Source organism: Sabethes cyaneus, chromosome 3 (assembly GCF_943734655.1).
Source record: "Sabethes cyaneus chromosome 3, idSabCyanKW18_F2, whole genome shotgun sequence".
In the NCBI taxonomy this organism is placed as follows: domain Eukaryota; kingdom Metazoa; phylum Arthropoda; class Insecta; order Diptera; family Culicidae; genus Sabethes; species Sabethes cyaneus.
The window spans coordinates 131163773-131179999 of NC_071355.1; the positions used below are offsets into that span (position 1 = coordinate 131163773).

Here is a 16227-nt window from a genome sequence, read left to right on the forward strand (position 1 = left end):
TATGGTCAAGTTATTTTTTGCTGGAGCAGTATAGGAAAATGAACTCTCACTCATTCTGTTTGACATTTGGCTTGTTCGCCCTTTTCAAATGTTGATCGACATTTGTACGCATTCTTGTATAAATATGGCCGATGGCTGCGCAAAAATAAAATAGATTATTATTTTTGTGTCGTAGAATGATTTTATGTGTAAAAGGAACATTTAATATAATTAAAATGAAAAATCCCACAGGTTTTCATAGAGACTAGCATGTATTGTGAGATCGTCAAAAAATTATGTTCATTTCAACTTCACTCCATTTTTCCTTATCAACGCATTTCTTGAGCGCATCAATTTTATGGAAGTAGAATGGCAAAGTTCCCGATAAATTTAAAATCGCATTTTAGTTTGGATTATTTGAACGCTACAATACTGTTTTGACTGATTGATGACTTACCGAATTATATGATAGCCATTCTATCATGCGAAAAATATCTGACATTATTTAGCTTGTAAATACATAACTCAAGAGAAATATCAGAAAAAAATCCTGTCAACAGCGCAAATAAGTTTTTCTGTTGGTAGTACGAAAACCATGCAACGCATACGCATCACTTGGAAATATTTCACAAACATGTTACATTTTAGCTCGTTTCTTACACTTTTTCAGTCCTAAATTGGTTGTAAATGAGTATGACAAAACTAAAGATCAGCAATTAGCTTTAATTAGTTTCAATTAGTTATTAGTTATTAGTAGCAATTAGTTACCAATTCTTATTTAAAACCAATTGTGTTAGTTGGGTACGTTGTATGTTTAAATTTCGACTACAAGAGGTTATTTGAATCCATAGGATAAAGTCTCTCCGAAACGCGGCGAGGGTGCTGCTGACAACTTATCCTGCATGATTTACAATATCGCTCTTGATGTAATTCGATAAGCAGATATCGAAACAGGTTTGGTAGCTTTTAGGCCACGCAGGTGACCGTGGTATTACAGCCAGAAACATTGTCACGGCGGAGGCCATCTGCGCTAGCCTGAAAACAGAGGTTAGGACGATTGGGCTTAAAATAAACGCGTCGAAGACCAAATCCATGAACGACAGAGGCTCAAATGAGTGGAACGTGCCTTTCTCGAGGACGGTAATTGTTGACAGCGACAAACCATAAATGGTAGTTGAATTCGTCCATGTGGGATCGCTGGTAGCCGCGGACAACAACACAAATAAGGAGATAAAGCGGCATATTAAAGCAAAATATCGAGCCTACTTTACCCTTCGCAAAATGCTACGATTAAGAGGCATAAACCGCCATATGAACCTGTACGAACCCCCTATTAGACTGATAGTTTTTATGGATTTGACAATGCTTATGGAAGACATACGCGCCTTTGCGGACGACATTTGGTGAAGTACAAACTGAAAACGAAAAGTAAATAACGGAGATATATGAATCAAGGGCAACAGACACTGCTTGAGGGGATTACCAACGTACATTTGGCGAAAGTCGGTAAGCTACGGTGAACCGGACACGTCGTAAGGAAAATGGTTCTATGCAACAACCCCTCCAGCACTCAGAGCAGAAAAACTCAGCGTGCGAGATGGCTCGTTCAAGTCTAAAGCGACATTTTTTTATGTTTTGTGAAAAACTGCGATTTCAGAAACGCCTGGGTAATGGGCAACGAGTAACCCAAGATCGAGTAGACTTAAAACAGCATGAACCACCCCGGCTGTTAGCTGCTGACGACGACGACGACGACGAGGATCGTAAAACCAGCCCAGTAAATTTTCCTGTGCTTCAAACGGCTGGCTGTGAAATTTTAAGCTTGAAAGTGTAACACAACTTTGAAGAAGAAGTGAAGTGAAGGGGGTAGTCCACGCCATCCCTCAGAGGACTATCAATCGAAAATTGTTTGGCAGCAGCATCGGCAGTATAAACAAGCATACCAAAATCTATTTCATACCTGGCGCCGCTGCTAACTGGATTATAGTATACGTTTTCCCGATAAATTTCTCTTTATAAGCATGATAAATGGCCATCAAGCAAAATCAAGAAGCTTAATTTCGATGACATAAAAGTAACATCCGCACCCTCAATGACTCATATGTGAACAAAATTTGAAATTTCTAAGTAATGATGGGAACGTATAGACATCATGAGATATGCCCATCAAAATATTTACGAATTTTTTAAATGGCAAAACCAATCACCTGTCCGTCTTACCCACAGTTCCACTACAACGACTATAATCAAATCAATTCAAATCAAATAATCAAAGAATCAAATTCCAAAAATGATCCTTCAAATAGAATGCTGTCCTGCTACAATGTATATTGGAAAACTTTTGATGTTACCATGGACAATAGAGCGGATTAGAAATATATAACTGAAGAAATAATTATTTTCTAGGATTAGTTAGTTAAGCATTTTATTGTAATGTATATGGTCTACTTTATGTGACGACAAATAAAAGTAAAAAAAATTCTTCAAATGGTTATGATAGTTTGCCTGTTTCGATTTTTTGTAAGATTTTCTGTATATTGTCAAAAATTCCATGTAAATTAGACGAGTAATTTTGAAGCTATGATTTTTCTGAATCAAACATTACTAACTTGTGATACGCCCTTTTAAAAAATCGAAAAGAAAGATATATGGCAATAATAAATAGGTGGCAACAGTCGGTATATATGTACACAATTTCTTTAAGATCGAAAGGTAGTCGATGCAACAGATGACCTTTAAGGGAATTGCTCTAATTTGACAGCGAATTCAAAAGAATTATATTACAAAACTTTCTGTTCAAAATGATGAATAAACTATTCTTAACATGTAAGTTTGCCCCATTTTCGATGTCGTTGTACCTAAAATTGTGCTTGCAAACATAGGTGGAGTAAATTTAATGTAAGGGTTCTGATACACTGTTACTGTAGACTTCGACGAAATAACTCCGGCATAGTTTTTGGCTTCAATTTTGTACACTCCTGCATCATCTGTTGTAACATTAATTACTTCTAATGTTACTTTTCCATCTCGGCGTAGCTTTTGTCGGTATTTCCTCCCCTGTACTATCGGCATGTCATCTTTATACCACATGAATTGGGGATATTTCCCGTCCACATAACAAGTAAATTTCAAATTAGTTCCTTCTAGAACTGTTTTATCTTGAAGATGAGTTACGAAGCGCAGCTTATAGTTATAAGGATACTCTTTTTCGTGTCGATTTCTTTCTTCTGACCATTTGAGGAGGTATTCATCTTCTGGTTTGTATTCACATTCTTTAGGTCGCAAATGCCGACTACGTATGGGTTTCTCTATTTTTTTATGCATCTCATCTTCAAACTCTTTGATAACTTCTTCGTCACTGTTTTTCCAGTTTAAATAGTAAACCATATCTGTTTTATCAACACAGTTGCGTGCGCGACAAACATATCGTCCACTGTCTTCTTTTCGAGGTTGAAAAATTGTTAATTGTTGTCTTCCATCATCCCATTTTCGAAAGAAAAATTTAGGACCACTATTTTTATGCAAGAACGTGCCATTTATAATCCAAATAGTTTCCGGCATTGGATCTCCTCTTACAGTGCAATCTAAGTACAATTCATCCTTAATGGGATTGTAAGTTTCTGTAACAAAAATATTTGCTTTAAAATATATCTGAACATTGAAATAAGTAATCGTAACTATTTTTTAATGTACGAAAACAAACAATTACGTAAACATATAACTTTGTACACAAACCATCAAAACACAACATAAAAATATCTTTTATATAAAAATGGATTTCTGTCTGTCCGTCCGTATTTTCCTTATAAAATCGGAAACTACTGAACCGATCGGCGTGAAAATTCGCATGCAGGGGTTTTTGGGGCTGAGGAAGGTTCTTATGATTGTTAGAGACCCCTCCCCCTAAGAAGGGGGCTCCCATATTTTAGGATGGAACTGGAGGCATTTGATTCGTGAATTTATCTAGTTTAACCCTCCTAATGCATTAGAAACAAGTTACATATGCATTGTGGTCGATTATGCTCATTCATCCATTTTCAATCCGAATCTCGTTTTCTTTACCTCGTTTGAAAAGTATGACATAAAACTGGCACCCAAGATGTGTCAGGGAATATTTGTTGACTAATGGCCACATCTGCGTCGGTTCCGGAATATCCACTACCAGGTCCCGGAGGACATTATTGTACTTTGAGATAATTCATCATGCGGCACATCAAGTCACATCGGCACGATAAAATAAGACTATTGGAAGTACAATAGGGACATGTTGGACCCAAATGGCCACTTCATCATCGGTTCCGGAACATCCGATACCCGGTTTTTGAGGAAAATTTTGAATTTTAGGATGATGCGGCTCATCAAATTACATCACCTTGAAAACATTAGACTATTGAAAGTATAATAAAGACATTTTCAAAGCAAATGGCCACTTCAGCATCGGTCCCAAAACATCCGATACTCGGTTTTTGGGGACATTTATGTATTTTAGAATAACTCATCTTGCGACGCATCAAATCAAATCGGCTTGATGCAATAAAACTGATGGAAAGAAAATAGGGTACCTAATTTAAAAGCCAAAACCAAATTGTTTTGTTATAAAAGATTATAGGTTAAAAAAATTTCTTGTTATTTCAGTATCGCGCACTACTTTTTACATGGTAAAAATATAGCGGTCATTTTTGTGATGTCACCTGTTAGAGAGCTAACGATGGAAAAAGCTTTCCATTCTTTTCTGAAACCATTAAAATGTGTTAAAATATGCATTCAAAAAATAGTTTTGTTGGAAAGCAGATTAAATTACATTTGTTGGTGCGCTTGTTTTTGAAACTGAGTTGCAGCCAGCATACTCTTTCCAAGTAACTTTGTTTCTAATTTTGTTCGAAACCATAAATGGATGATTTATGGCAAAATAGCATTTTTATTGGTAATTACCATTATGAAACATCAATAAATCAACCGGGTAGAACTATAACATTGAGCATCAGCGCGTATATCTCGGAATTCAAGTCCCACAAAAACTTACAAAATTCACCACCGGTAACGCTGGTGGTCATTCAGGTTGTCTCCCTACCTTTCTGCACGCTGTCTGTATCACACGCTGCTGGACGCACATAATTCGCATGCAAACTTCTAACACGCCACCATACACATAGGTATACAAGTGAAATCATCCTTGTAGATGAAGCTGTTAGATTATGTATTGTAAGGAGTTTTTAAGGAGAAATTTAAGCCAACTTATTGCTTTACCTCGGAGAAATAAATTTTTATATTAACATGCATGGCTGAAAAATTATTATATTAAACAAAGTAAGGTACACATTGAAACTTGGATAAGTGCAAACAGTTGTCATTACAAATGGTATACTGTACAATGCTAAATGTATTCAAACTAACTTTAGTACATACCGGTGATTACTTTAGTGTATACTGGTTTCTCTCCCTTTATTTCAGTCGCGTAAACAGTTACTGTACAGGATTGCTCTATTTCCCCATAAGTCTTACTTTTAACTACGCATGTGTATTGACCAGCATCTCTGAATTTGCATTTTTCAATCTCTAAAATGCAAGTTCCATTCGGAGTTGTGATAAACGAAGAGCGAAGGCCTTCTTTTAGAACTCTTCCATCATGTTTCCATACGGCCGTAATATCTCCGCGGCACTTGACATATGAAAATAATCTGAATGTTTTACCCAGTTCCACTCTCATGTTCAACATAGCGGAAACAAAATCAAATTTGTTTCGCCGTTCTAATTCTTCAATGTCAATATCAATCTGTTTCTTCTTTCGTACGTAAGTAGATTCTTCCTGTTGAGTATTTTCATTTGATTTCCCTTGGCGAGTTAGAAGCTCTTCGTTTTTTACTACTAAAGTAGGTTGTTGGTCGATACTTTCAAGGCTTTCCTCCAAGTCTTCCAATTCTGGAATTTCTGACACTCTTGGTAGAGTCAATTTGCTCAGCATATCTCGTTTATTACTACCAGTATTAATTTGATTCGAATTTTCAGATTCCATAATATTGCTACTTTCATCGGTATTATCCGCATTTTCATTTATCGCTGGACTAAACTGAGCATCCACTTGAGCCAGTATTTCGTCAACATCAAATGTAGGAGCGTCTTTCGGTACTATTATTCCCAATTCTAATTCACGAGCTAGTTTTTCCGATGGTTTTTTCTTTATTAACCAAGTGAAATATTCTTCTTCGTTAGAATATTTAAGATTGTAACTTACAGTAGCTTCTCCCAAATTGTTTTTTGCAGTACATACATATTCTCCAGAATCCATGAAAGTAGGATCATAAAATACTAAAGCCGCAATAGTATGTTCTGCGACTTCATCAAAATGTTGCGAAATGCGAAAATGAGGATCTTTTAGCATTCCTAACTGTAACAGTCCTTTGACCCAGGTAACTGTCGGAGGAGGGTTAGCTCTAATTTGGTGTTCGATGGTCAAAATATTACTATTTGTATCAAATATTTCTGTGAAAACATAAATCGATGGATTAATGAACTACTGGCAACATTTTATATTTAATACGCTTTAGTGATAATAATGAGCATAACATACTGATTGATTTAAACGTTATATACTTAACCAATAAAATACTTCAAAAGCTTGACAAATTGATAAGCACGAATTATCATTATTTTCAGTTGGAGTACTCAGAGATGACGTTTTCTGCTTTACAGTGATAGATGAAAAAAATATTCTTGTAAAAGCAATATATTTTATGGTCACAGTAAAGGTTGCCATTTTGACAGATAAAACTGGTTTTCACCAGATTTTTGATGGCACGCCAGACAAAACTCAAAATCTTTGACATATTTGGCAATGTGCCAGATTTCCGTTATTCCGTCTTGCAAAAACGTCAACACGTCTAATTTTAGATATTATTTGACATCTGCGTTTAGCAGAATTTGCAAGACGTTTCCCGAAAAACTCCTCCCCATTGGTCAAATTGATCGCCAGATTTTTGCCGGGCACTTTTATTCATGTTTGTCAGATTATCGAGGAAATGCCGATGTCTGTCGCGGTTATTGTGGCGCAAGTTCCTTGAAATCCGCGTTAATGTTAACATACCTGTTCGACAGCATCTAGAGCAATATCGTAATAATTTGGTTTGGTTAAGCAATGGCTGTGCGATGTTGTGTTCTAATGCGCACCTTCGTGCTTTGTTAGCTTTGACAAAAAAAATTCGAGTAGGGGAGACCAGGTAGACTTGATCCCTTGGGACACTTGATCCATTCATTGTTTCTCAGTAAATATAATGTTTTTGACGTGGGACTACGCTGCCCATAAATGCATAACAGTCCCATCTGACTTTTCACCACTTTTGAGATAAACCTGGGAATCATCTTTAAATCAACTGTTCTTTCAATATTTCAAATAAAAAAGTTATGTTTGTTCCCAAGATGTTGAAAAAAATATCAAACTATGTCAGTCCCATATTACAAATAAACGCATAACAGTCACAGTAGTAAAACTATATCAATAAGCATTTGTTTTTGGGAAATGCCTGGACCGATTCACCTGTAGCAACTACCAAACGGAAGATTTTATGACCTAGAAGAACACTATTGAGGAGAATTTGGATCGGATGTACGATTCCGAAATTACAGTGGGAACAAGTTCCGGAATATATGGGACTTGAACATAGAAGCACCTTGAATCACAACAAACCGATCATGTGACACCTATAAATTCACGTATTTGTAAACATATACTATTGGTAGTCGTATAAAGTGTTCAAGACGCCATTGGCCATCTAAACATGTCCGTGAATGTTCCGGATTCCTCTACGGGGATCAGTTTCTTAATTTAACTTAAATACAACATGTGACATCTCTAAGTCGGTACTCGAAATTGCAAAACTAGTTTGAAATAGTTCATTTGTTGTCACATATAGTGTCCAGGTTCACATTGGTCATACTCGGACACGTTTTGGGAGTGTTCCGGACACACAGGAAAGTAGAGATTTGAGTAAAAAAGGACATTTTGAACAATTAAATTGAACGAGCACGTGAATTATCAAAGCAACGACACGTGGTCTTGAAAATACTGCCGAGTCACCGACAACGCAAGGATCAAGGCATGCTGTGCCTGTGACTGTTATGCGTTTATTCTTGCTTATTAAAGCACAAATAAACGCATATCAGTAACTTCGGCAGTTTTGGAACAAATTTTAGGTCACTTGTGAACAAATTGTTTGTAAAAGTATTCTGTTATGTACATTCAAATGATTTTATGACGATTTGCACGATTTGTTTCCAAAATCGATTCAATATTAAAGAAAAATTGTCATGGCTTCAACAGCGTTTTTCGTAGTTGCACGATTTTGCAGATGTGACTGTCTTCCATTTGTGGGCAGTACGTCTTTGTTTACTATACTGGGACTGGGTAGCACTTTGTGAAAAGGAAAATAGAAGTATAACGTTTGAATGAAAGATTTTAAACGCTAATAAATACTAAACTACTGAACGAAACTGAACAATTTATATGTCGTTGGATAGATTGGATAGATGAGAGAGTAATTTTAAGGGGAGCGTAAGAGGGGGGCTTCTATATAAATGAAATACAAATTTCCTCAAAACTCGAGAACTAATCAAGCAAATGGAACCAAATTTGGCATATGGGGGTTTCAGAAGGCAGGATTTTTTTCTACGGTGTACTGAGGCCTCTTTTCCTTCTAAGAGGGGGGGCTCCTGGACAAATGAAATACAAATTTTCTCAAAACTTTAGAACTAAGCAAGACAATGGAACCAAATTTGGAATGTAGATGTTTCAGAAGGCAAGAATTTTTTCTATGTAAATTGAGACCCCTCCCCTCTTTAGGAGGGGGGCTCTCATACAAATAGTATACAAATTTCCTCATAGCTCGAGAACTGATCAAGCAAAAGGAACCAAAATTGGCACGTGGGGGTTTTTGGAGGTAAGATGTTTTTCTATGGTGCACTGACACCCCATCTTCTTCTAAGAGGGGGGCACCCATACGAATGAAATTCAAATTTCCTCATAACTCTAGAACTAATCAAGCAAATGGAACCATATTTGGCATGTGGGGGTTTTAGAAGGCAGGAATTTTTCTATAGTATAATGAGACCCATCCGTCTTTTAACAGTAGGGGGGAAGTTTTTCTATGGTGGATTAGAACATTTGCTTTTTTTAAGAAGGGAAGATCCCATACAAATTAAATACAAATTTCTTCATAACTCGAGAACTAATCAAGCAAATGGCACCAAATTTGGCATGCGGGGGTTTTTGGAGAGATGAATTTATTTATTTCATGATGGATTGAGACCCCTCACCCGTGTGGTACCTTTATCTCCATTTCAACCTTTATGGTGCACACAAGTGTTTTTTAAAAGAAATTTCTATGTCTCAAAGGTTGCAGGCGTTCTACTTATGCACGCCCGTCCACGTATTTTCAAAGCCACCATTGCATTAAATGACGAATTGAATCTGAATATTTTGCTCTTCTCTTTTAAACATTCACTTAAACAATGCCACTCACAGATTCTTATAAACATACATATGCCAGAAATGCAGTTTACATCAGTCTTTGATCTAACGATCTGATATAGTCCTACGTCACGCTTTCGTACAACCCTTAGGGCCTGACCTTGAAGTTTTTTATGCAGAAAAAAATAAAATTGTACATATCATTTAACTAACAAAATTGCAAAACAAAACTGTAATAAGTTTTTGCATTGCAAGGAAAATATAATTTAATAAGATTTGCAACGGAATAATCCTCTATAGGTACTTCTTTTCTTAGTGATGCCCAACGTTTTTGGGTACGGAGAACTGCCTTAAAATCTTTGAATTGCTTTTCAAACAAAAAATTAGCTAAACATGTTTATTCATTGATGCTGTATACATTTCACAATAAAACTTGTATTTATTTTACAAAATTAATTTTCAGTAAAACTTACTACGACAGGTACACTTGATCCACATAATTTCAGTGACACTTGATCCTTTTGTTAGGAAATGAAGAGCTTGGAGGCCGTTATGTCGTAAATAATAAAATGAACAATTCTCCATCTCGTAAACATTCGTTATGTAAAAATCACGAATGGTCCGGAGATCCGGTCAGAACGACCGCAAAGATGTTCAATTTGAATTTAACGACACTTAAGCGATATGTGAGAAAACGAAAAAATGCTTCTGAAAAGATCATTTACCAACCGGACTACGGAGGAGCAACCCGTGCATTTTCCAAGGAAGAAGAAAGACTGTTCGGACAAAGAATTCATCTGAACAAAACAACTCATCTTCTTTGAAGAATTCTATTAATCAGGTACCAAAATCGATGATTCCGAACAATACAATTATCAAAACACCTGTAGATATAAAGCCATTCCCAAAGGTACCAGCACGTAAAAATGTGCGAAGAGTAGGAAAACGAGATACACATCCTTACATATGCACCAACGAAATTGAAGCTGGAGGCTGCTCTGATTATTGAACAGGAAAAATATAATGCTTCAAAAATTAAAACCCAACGAAAAAGTTCTCGTCGCAAATTATAAAAGATGTCCAAAGCTATACTTTAACAGATCGATGCACTTAACGATATCTAAATACTTTTTATATTTTTGAATTAAACTGTTGTACACTAAATAATAATACTACATGAACTAGGCCTATTTTAATAAAACTTGCAAATGGAAGTTGACCTTTAAAAAAAAAAAAAAAAAATATATATATATATATATATATATATATATATATATATATATATATATATATATATATATATTTGCAAATGGATCAATTGTGCCTAAACTGGGGATCAAGTCTCCCGCATATTTTGAATATGTACCGTTCTGATTCAAACTTAGAACAGTCTCAAACTTCGAACACTTCAGAATAAAATGCTCGTTAGTATCGCTAAATGATAATATAGTATGCTTATTGTACACCGCCGTGTTCGTTAGAATGTCCTCTATCCGGTGAGGTATGACATTGAAATGTAGGACTCCTTGTAAGAAATCAGCAGGCACTGGAATAAAGTGAGAACTCAGATTTTAACTTCTTTCGCATCCTCTTAGCGTTTCGTGCAAAAGTAGCTGTTTTTTCATTTGCATTATTTTACCAATTTTAGAACATATACCTTCCCACTTCGCGATTATTAGGTAAGTGCAAGATATATATGTACTAAATCATTGTTAACCCTCTAACGGGCAACACCGTAAAAACGATGCGATCAACCTAATGACTATTTTATCATGAAAGTACACTCAAGAAAACCTTATGTTCTGATTTTCATGCAAAAATAATGAGCTGGAGGAGCGCTAGGTAAGAAAAAGTCCAATTTCTCTTTTTCTTTTTTCATGTCTAACGCTCTGCTCATATATTTTTTCAATTCAGATATATTACAAAGTTAAAATAATGCATGAAATTTACTCATAGAAATTATTTTTAGGTCAATCATTTTGTTCTAGATGACCTTTTCCTTCAAAAGTAAAAAACGGAATATTCGCGCATTAATTATTTTCGGAATTTTTCGGAATTTTTGTTTTCGAAAGATGATAACTTTTGAATGCATGGTCAGAATGTTATGATATTAGTATCAAAATGTCAAGAAATCTGTTCTGAACACATTTTGCATATTGCCAATTAAAAACAAATTTTGTATGCGGCTCTGGAGCTCCAAAAGCGAAGGCCGTCTACAGACGGTCTTACCCGTTAGAGGGTTAAAATACAATATTTCATGCATTATTTCAAAGATATTAGATAAATAAAAAGTGTTCGAAGTTTGAATCATGTTTTGAAGTGTGATTCAAACTTCGAACACCCACGAATAATATCCGGTTTATCCGGATTTTCCTTCGAGAAAATGAATTATCTGCATTGTAAAGCTATACAAAGTTAACTTTAACTTGCTTTAGATGTGGTACATAGATTTTGAAAATATTAGCAATTGACTACAGAAGTACGGATTGAAACTAATTATTGTGTGAAAAATTTAAATCATACTGTTAGGTGGATTTAAAAAGACAGTGTTTAGAAAAAGGATGAAATTTCACTTATTTAATTGAATGACACTAAAAACATTAATACTTTTCAAAGTAATACAAGTGTTCGATGCCTGAGACTGAAATATTCGAGCTTTGGATGTCGACCATGAAAGTGTTCGAAGTTTGAATCAAAACCGAACTGCAGTTTTTTAGTGTTTTTCAATGTAAATTAACATTTTATCCTCATTTTTAAAATGTTAACACGAAAATAATAAAATTGTCATGCTATTAAACCATTTATGGGAGTAAAATAAACCTGTTTTCGAACATTTTTCTTTGAAGAAAGTTTCAGCATAGCTTAAGTGTTCGAAGTTTGAATCAGAACGGTATAACTTTCTGAACTTTCCAAAATATCCCACAACTTTTGTTTAGCGCTACGTATCACTAACTGATAAATTGTAGGTAGTAAGCTGTATTGTAAACTGCCGAAAAATTGTAAACCCAGGTTTTTTTTCTAGTGGGCTTTTGAGAAATATACATAAAACAAAATGGGGATCAAGTCTCCCTTGTTTCCCCTACTTTTTTTACACAGTTTGTTTTTTCGAATATTTAGAGCGGGTTAACTAAGGACCATTCATTTATTTCTCAATAAATTCGAGACGCCCGACATTCGTCACGTATTTCGTAAATTGTCCCTGTTGCACCGTTCTTGATTAATCGAAAAAAAAACATACTGCGTAAAAAAGACTTGAGTGTATTTCCGTCTGTATGGAATACTGCACATATGTTTCCTGTTCATAAAAAAGATGGCCGGAAAGATATCAATAAATACAATACAATACCGTCATCCGGGGATACTGGCAACACTTTTGAACTTTGACTTAGTATAACTTTCGAAGTATAGCGTTTAGGTCAAAATGTAAGTAGCCAAAACTTGTATAGTGGTGAATACTTATGATTTATGCTTATGAGAAAAAATATAAACTAAATGAATCTGCAGAATGAACCGAAAATAGGGGTGTTGCAAGTTACCCAGTAAACGGGGTTACTTGTAACACTTTTCTGATTTTGCATTTCTTATGATTTTATATCTGATTTCAAACCGCGAATGACTATTTTGAGATATTTTGAATGTATTTGTAGTAAAACAAGTGATGCTGGAGGCGTTTTTTGTTGCCCAATTTCGTCTAGCGCTTTTTTAAAGATATTCGGTGAAAATGCAGCATGTCGGCGAACTCCAAATTGCCGTTTCAAGGCACGTGGAATTTTTCACAATTTTAATTTTTCTGGAGATGGTGGTAGACAAAATAACATCGTACAGATGCAAACTTTCTTTGTACATACTGTCTAATACGATAATTTTCATTTTTACAAGTGCTGCAAACCGCGCCATATTGGAAGTAACAACACGAATTCATCGTTTCTTCTCCAAGTTCAAAATATAAACAAAGCTCAAAGTTGCTATTTGTTAGCTTATATGATGCACTTATTGTGTACCAAACCAAACAATAAAAAATAATTCCATGTCAATGGACTGACGCAACTTTGCACATCCATTTTTCCTACTCTGAAAGTGAAATTACTTTCCAATCGTATAAAAACAAGCAAAATAATGATGTAATGGATCAAACTTAACTAAACAATAGGTAAACATCCCTTCTTTAAAATGGCATTGGGTACAAATGGCTATGTTAACAAACAAATGCGTTAAAGCTGTCAAAAGCGCGATGCGCCAAAGTGTTGCAAGTAACCCCGGTGTTGCAAATATCCCCGGATGACGGTACAATAAATATGAATCGCATCATTGTGTGGCACCTGCCACTTTCAAGTTATTCGAGCTTGTAATCGACGGATTTCACGCCAACTCGTCTATGGAGCTGGCAGCACCCTCTCAGAATTCAATGAAACTTTGTGTGTGTATAGCGTTCATGTAAATAATCAACTTTTTTCCAAAATTGGTCTAAACTAAGTTTTGGAAAGGGCTTAATTTTTTTTTCTTTTTTTAATGAAAAATTTAACTCAAAAATTATAGCACCTACAAAAAAAAACCCGATTTAATCCACCTAGTGGTGAAAGGAACCTTTGTTATACGGTCTTACTTGCTATTTGAGATAGAAATCGACACGTCTTCGGAACATAATTCATCTATTGGTTAACGTTACGTAGTTCGTTGGTTTTCATAAAATTGTTGGAAATTGAATAAGTGTTCACAATTTTAACAAAATAGGAGCACTTATAAAATTTTATAGATCCTTTTTTCATGAAATTACTGAGTAAGGGTAAGTTGGTTGTTACTAATTTGAGTAAGTGCAAGTAAAAGTAAGTTGTAAGAGGAAATATTATTATTTAACATATACATTGCCTAGTATAGGTCTAATTTGTAGGTTTTTGACCTATGCATAAATTCCTGTAATGCCATTCTTTTTGATTGACATTAATAAAGTTTTCTTAAATAAATTTCAACAATTTTTATTAACCTTCACGCTGTTGCATTTTGTACAACACGTGTAGGTTTTTGAATGCCATATTGTTATAAAGTTACAAATCGCTGTTTAACTAACGTATATTCTTCAATTAACTTGTTATGAGGAAAATGTCATAATTATTCAATGCATTAATGCTTTAAATTGTTGGGAAAATAGATCAGCATAAACTGACATCACAGAAACGAAGCAATCAGCATGTGAAGTGTACCGCAATTGATCCCAACTGGAATTTTCTCTCGTTTCTTCTTATGGAAAAATGGTGTCTGTATGCAGCAAAACTATCAGCAAATGTAAAATGTTTAAAATTTATCTGTTGGTAGTCGAGTAATTTGGAGTCAAAATTAAGGTATTTTTTATAATAAAAGTTCTACAGTACCTAAACAAACAAACATAGAGGTACACTATATTCAGCAAAGTTGTGTATTTTTACTATTTGTACAATTTTATAATACATGAAAAAGTCATACAACAATTACAAAAAGAGTTAAAATATAAAATACTGATTTTACAAATTCATAAACAATAAATAAGATTTTTCTATCTTCGCTGAATAGATAGAAGGTTACTGTGTTCAACAAAATTTCTTGTAATAATATGTTCTAAAACTTTGCAGAACACATCAATGTGTTATATTGAAACTGAAGAAAAATATTTTTTTTTATTTCACTTTTAGGGGGGTTAATCAAAATTTAAATTGCACCAGATGATAGAACTTTCAATTTCAAGAAATTCTTCCGAAGGTTTCATAAACCTAAAACCAAGTTTTTTCAGTCAAAACTCTAGTGCGCATGTCTTTTTGGCTTTGGGCCATTGTGCGCGCGAGTAACCGTATTACAAAGTTGGCGCGAGTGTTGGAGGGTTAATATCTTTTGATCGGCAAAACCGATTCTTCTAAAATTTTGCAGATATATTTGCAGCATTAAAATCTCTAATTTGATGCCAAAATAATTCAAACTAGATAAACTATCTTAGCTGAAATCGTTATAAATTATTGTAAATTTTAATGTGTTGTTTTCAATTGCTCATAACTTTCAAATTAAACGTCCAATCAAAAAACAAATCAATAGTGATCTATTAGGCTATGTTACCTTTCAAATGAGACTAAAAGCGCCTGAATCGGTTTAGCCATCTCTAAGAAACAGGCGATAATTATTACCTTGTCAAAACAGGTTTTTTAAGCATAACTTTTAAACTACTCGTTTGTTTTCAATAAAATTTATCCGAAAAATTTAGCCTTAACAAGAGCTTTAATTCGATACTAAGATCGTTGAAATCGGTCATTTGGTTCCGGAGAAAATCGTGTCACGTAATTTTCACATTTTTGCTTATAACTTTCAAACGAAAAGTCGGACCATGAAACAATTCAATAGTGATGTACTAGGCAATAATACCTTTCAAACAAAAGTAATAGCGAACAAATCCGTTCAGCCATCTTCGAGAAACAGGCGATAGAAAAGTTGCGCCCCGCACATACATACACACATACACACACACACACACACAGACATTGCTCAGTTCGTCGAACCCTGTCGATTGGTACATGTGGCTCGGCCCTCCGGGCCTCGGATCAATTTCGTGTTTTTCGACCAATTCCTAAACCTTTGTTATAGTATAACAAAGGTAAAAAGATCTATGAGTGACTTTTAGGAAATTTTCTGAATTTTTATTAAAAAAATACTGAAAAAATAAAAATGAATTGCTACACTGAAAAACAATCATTTTAAAAACTTACAATCGATTTCCCAAAAAACGCCATCTCAGAAATTGATGAAAAATTTTTGCGGAGATAGATAATTAT

The 16227-nt window shown here is 34.8% G+C and overlaps 1 protein-coding gene across 1 annotated transcript in view; it reads right to left on the reverse strand.

Moving 5' to 3' along the window:
• Positions 1–16227, reverse strand: part of LOC128740149 (muscle M-line assembly protein unc-89-like) — a 181418-nt gene that overhangs the window by 111459 nt on the left and 53732 nt on the right. The window contains exons 3-4 of the mRNA XM_053835670.1: positions 5386–6459; positions 2838–3599 (exon numbers count right to left, since the gene is read on the reverse strand). Coding sequence (XP_053691645.1) covers positions 2838–3599; positions 5386–6459 — 1836 coding nt within the window. The remainder of the gene's footprint in view (positions 1–2837; positions 3600–5385; positions 6460–16227) is intronic.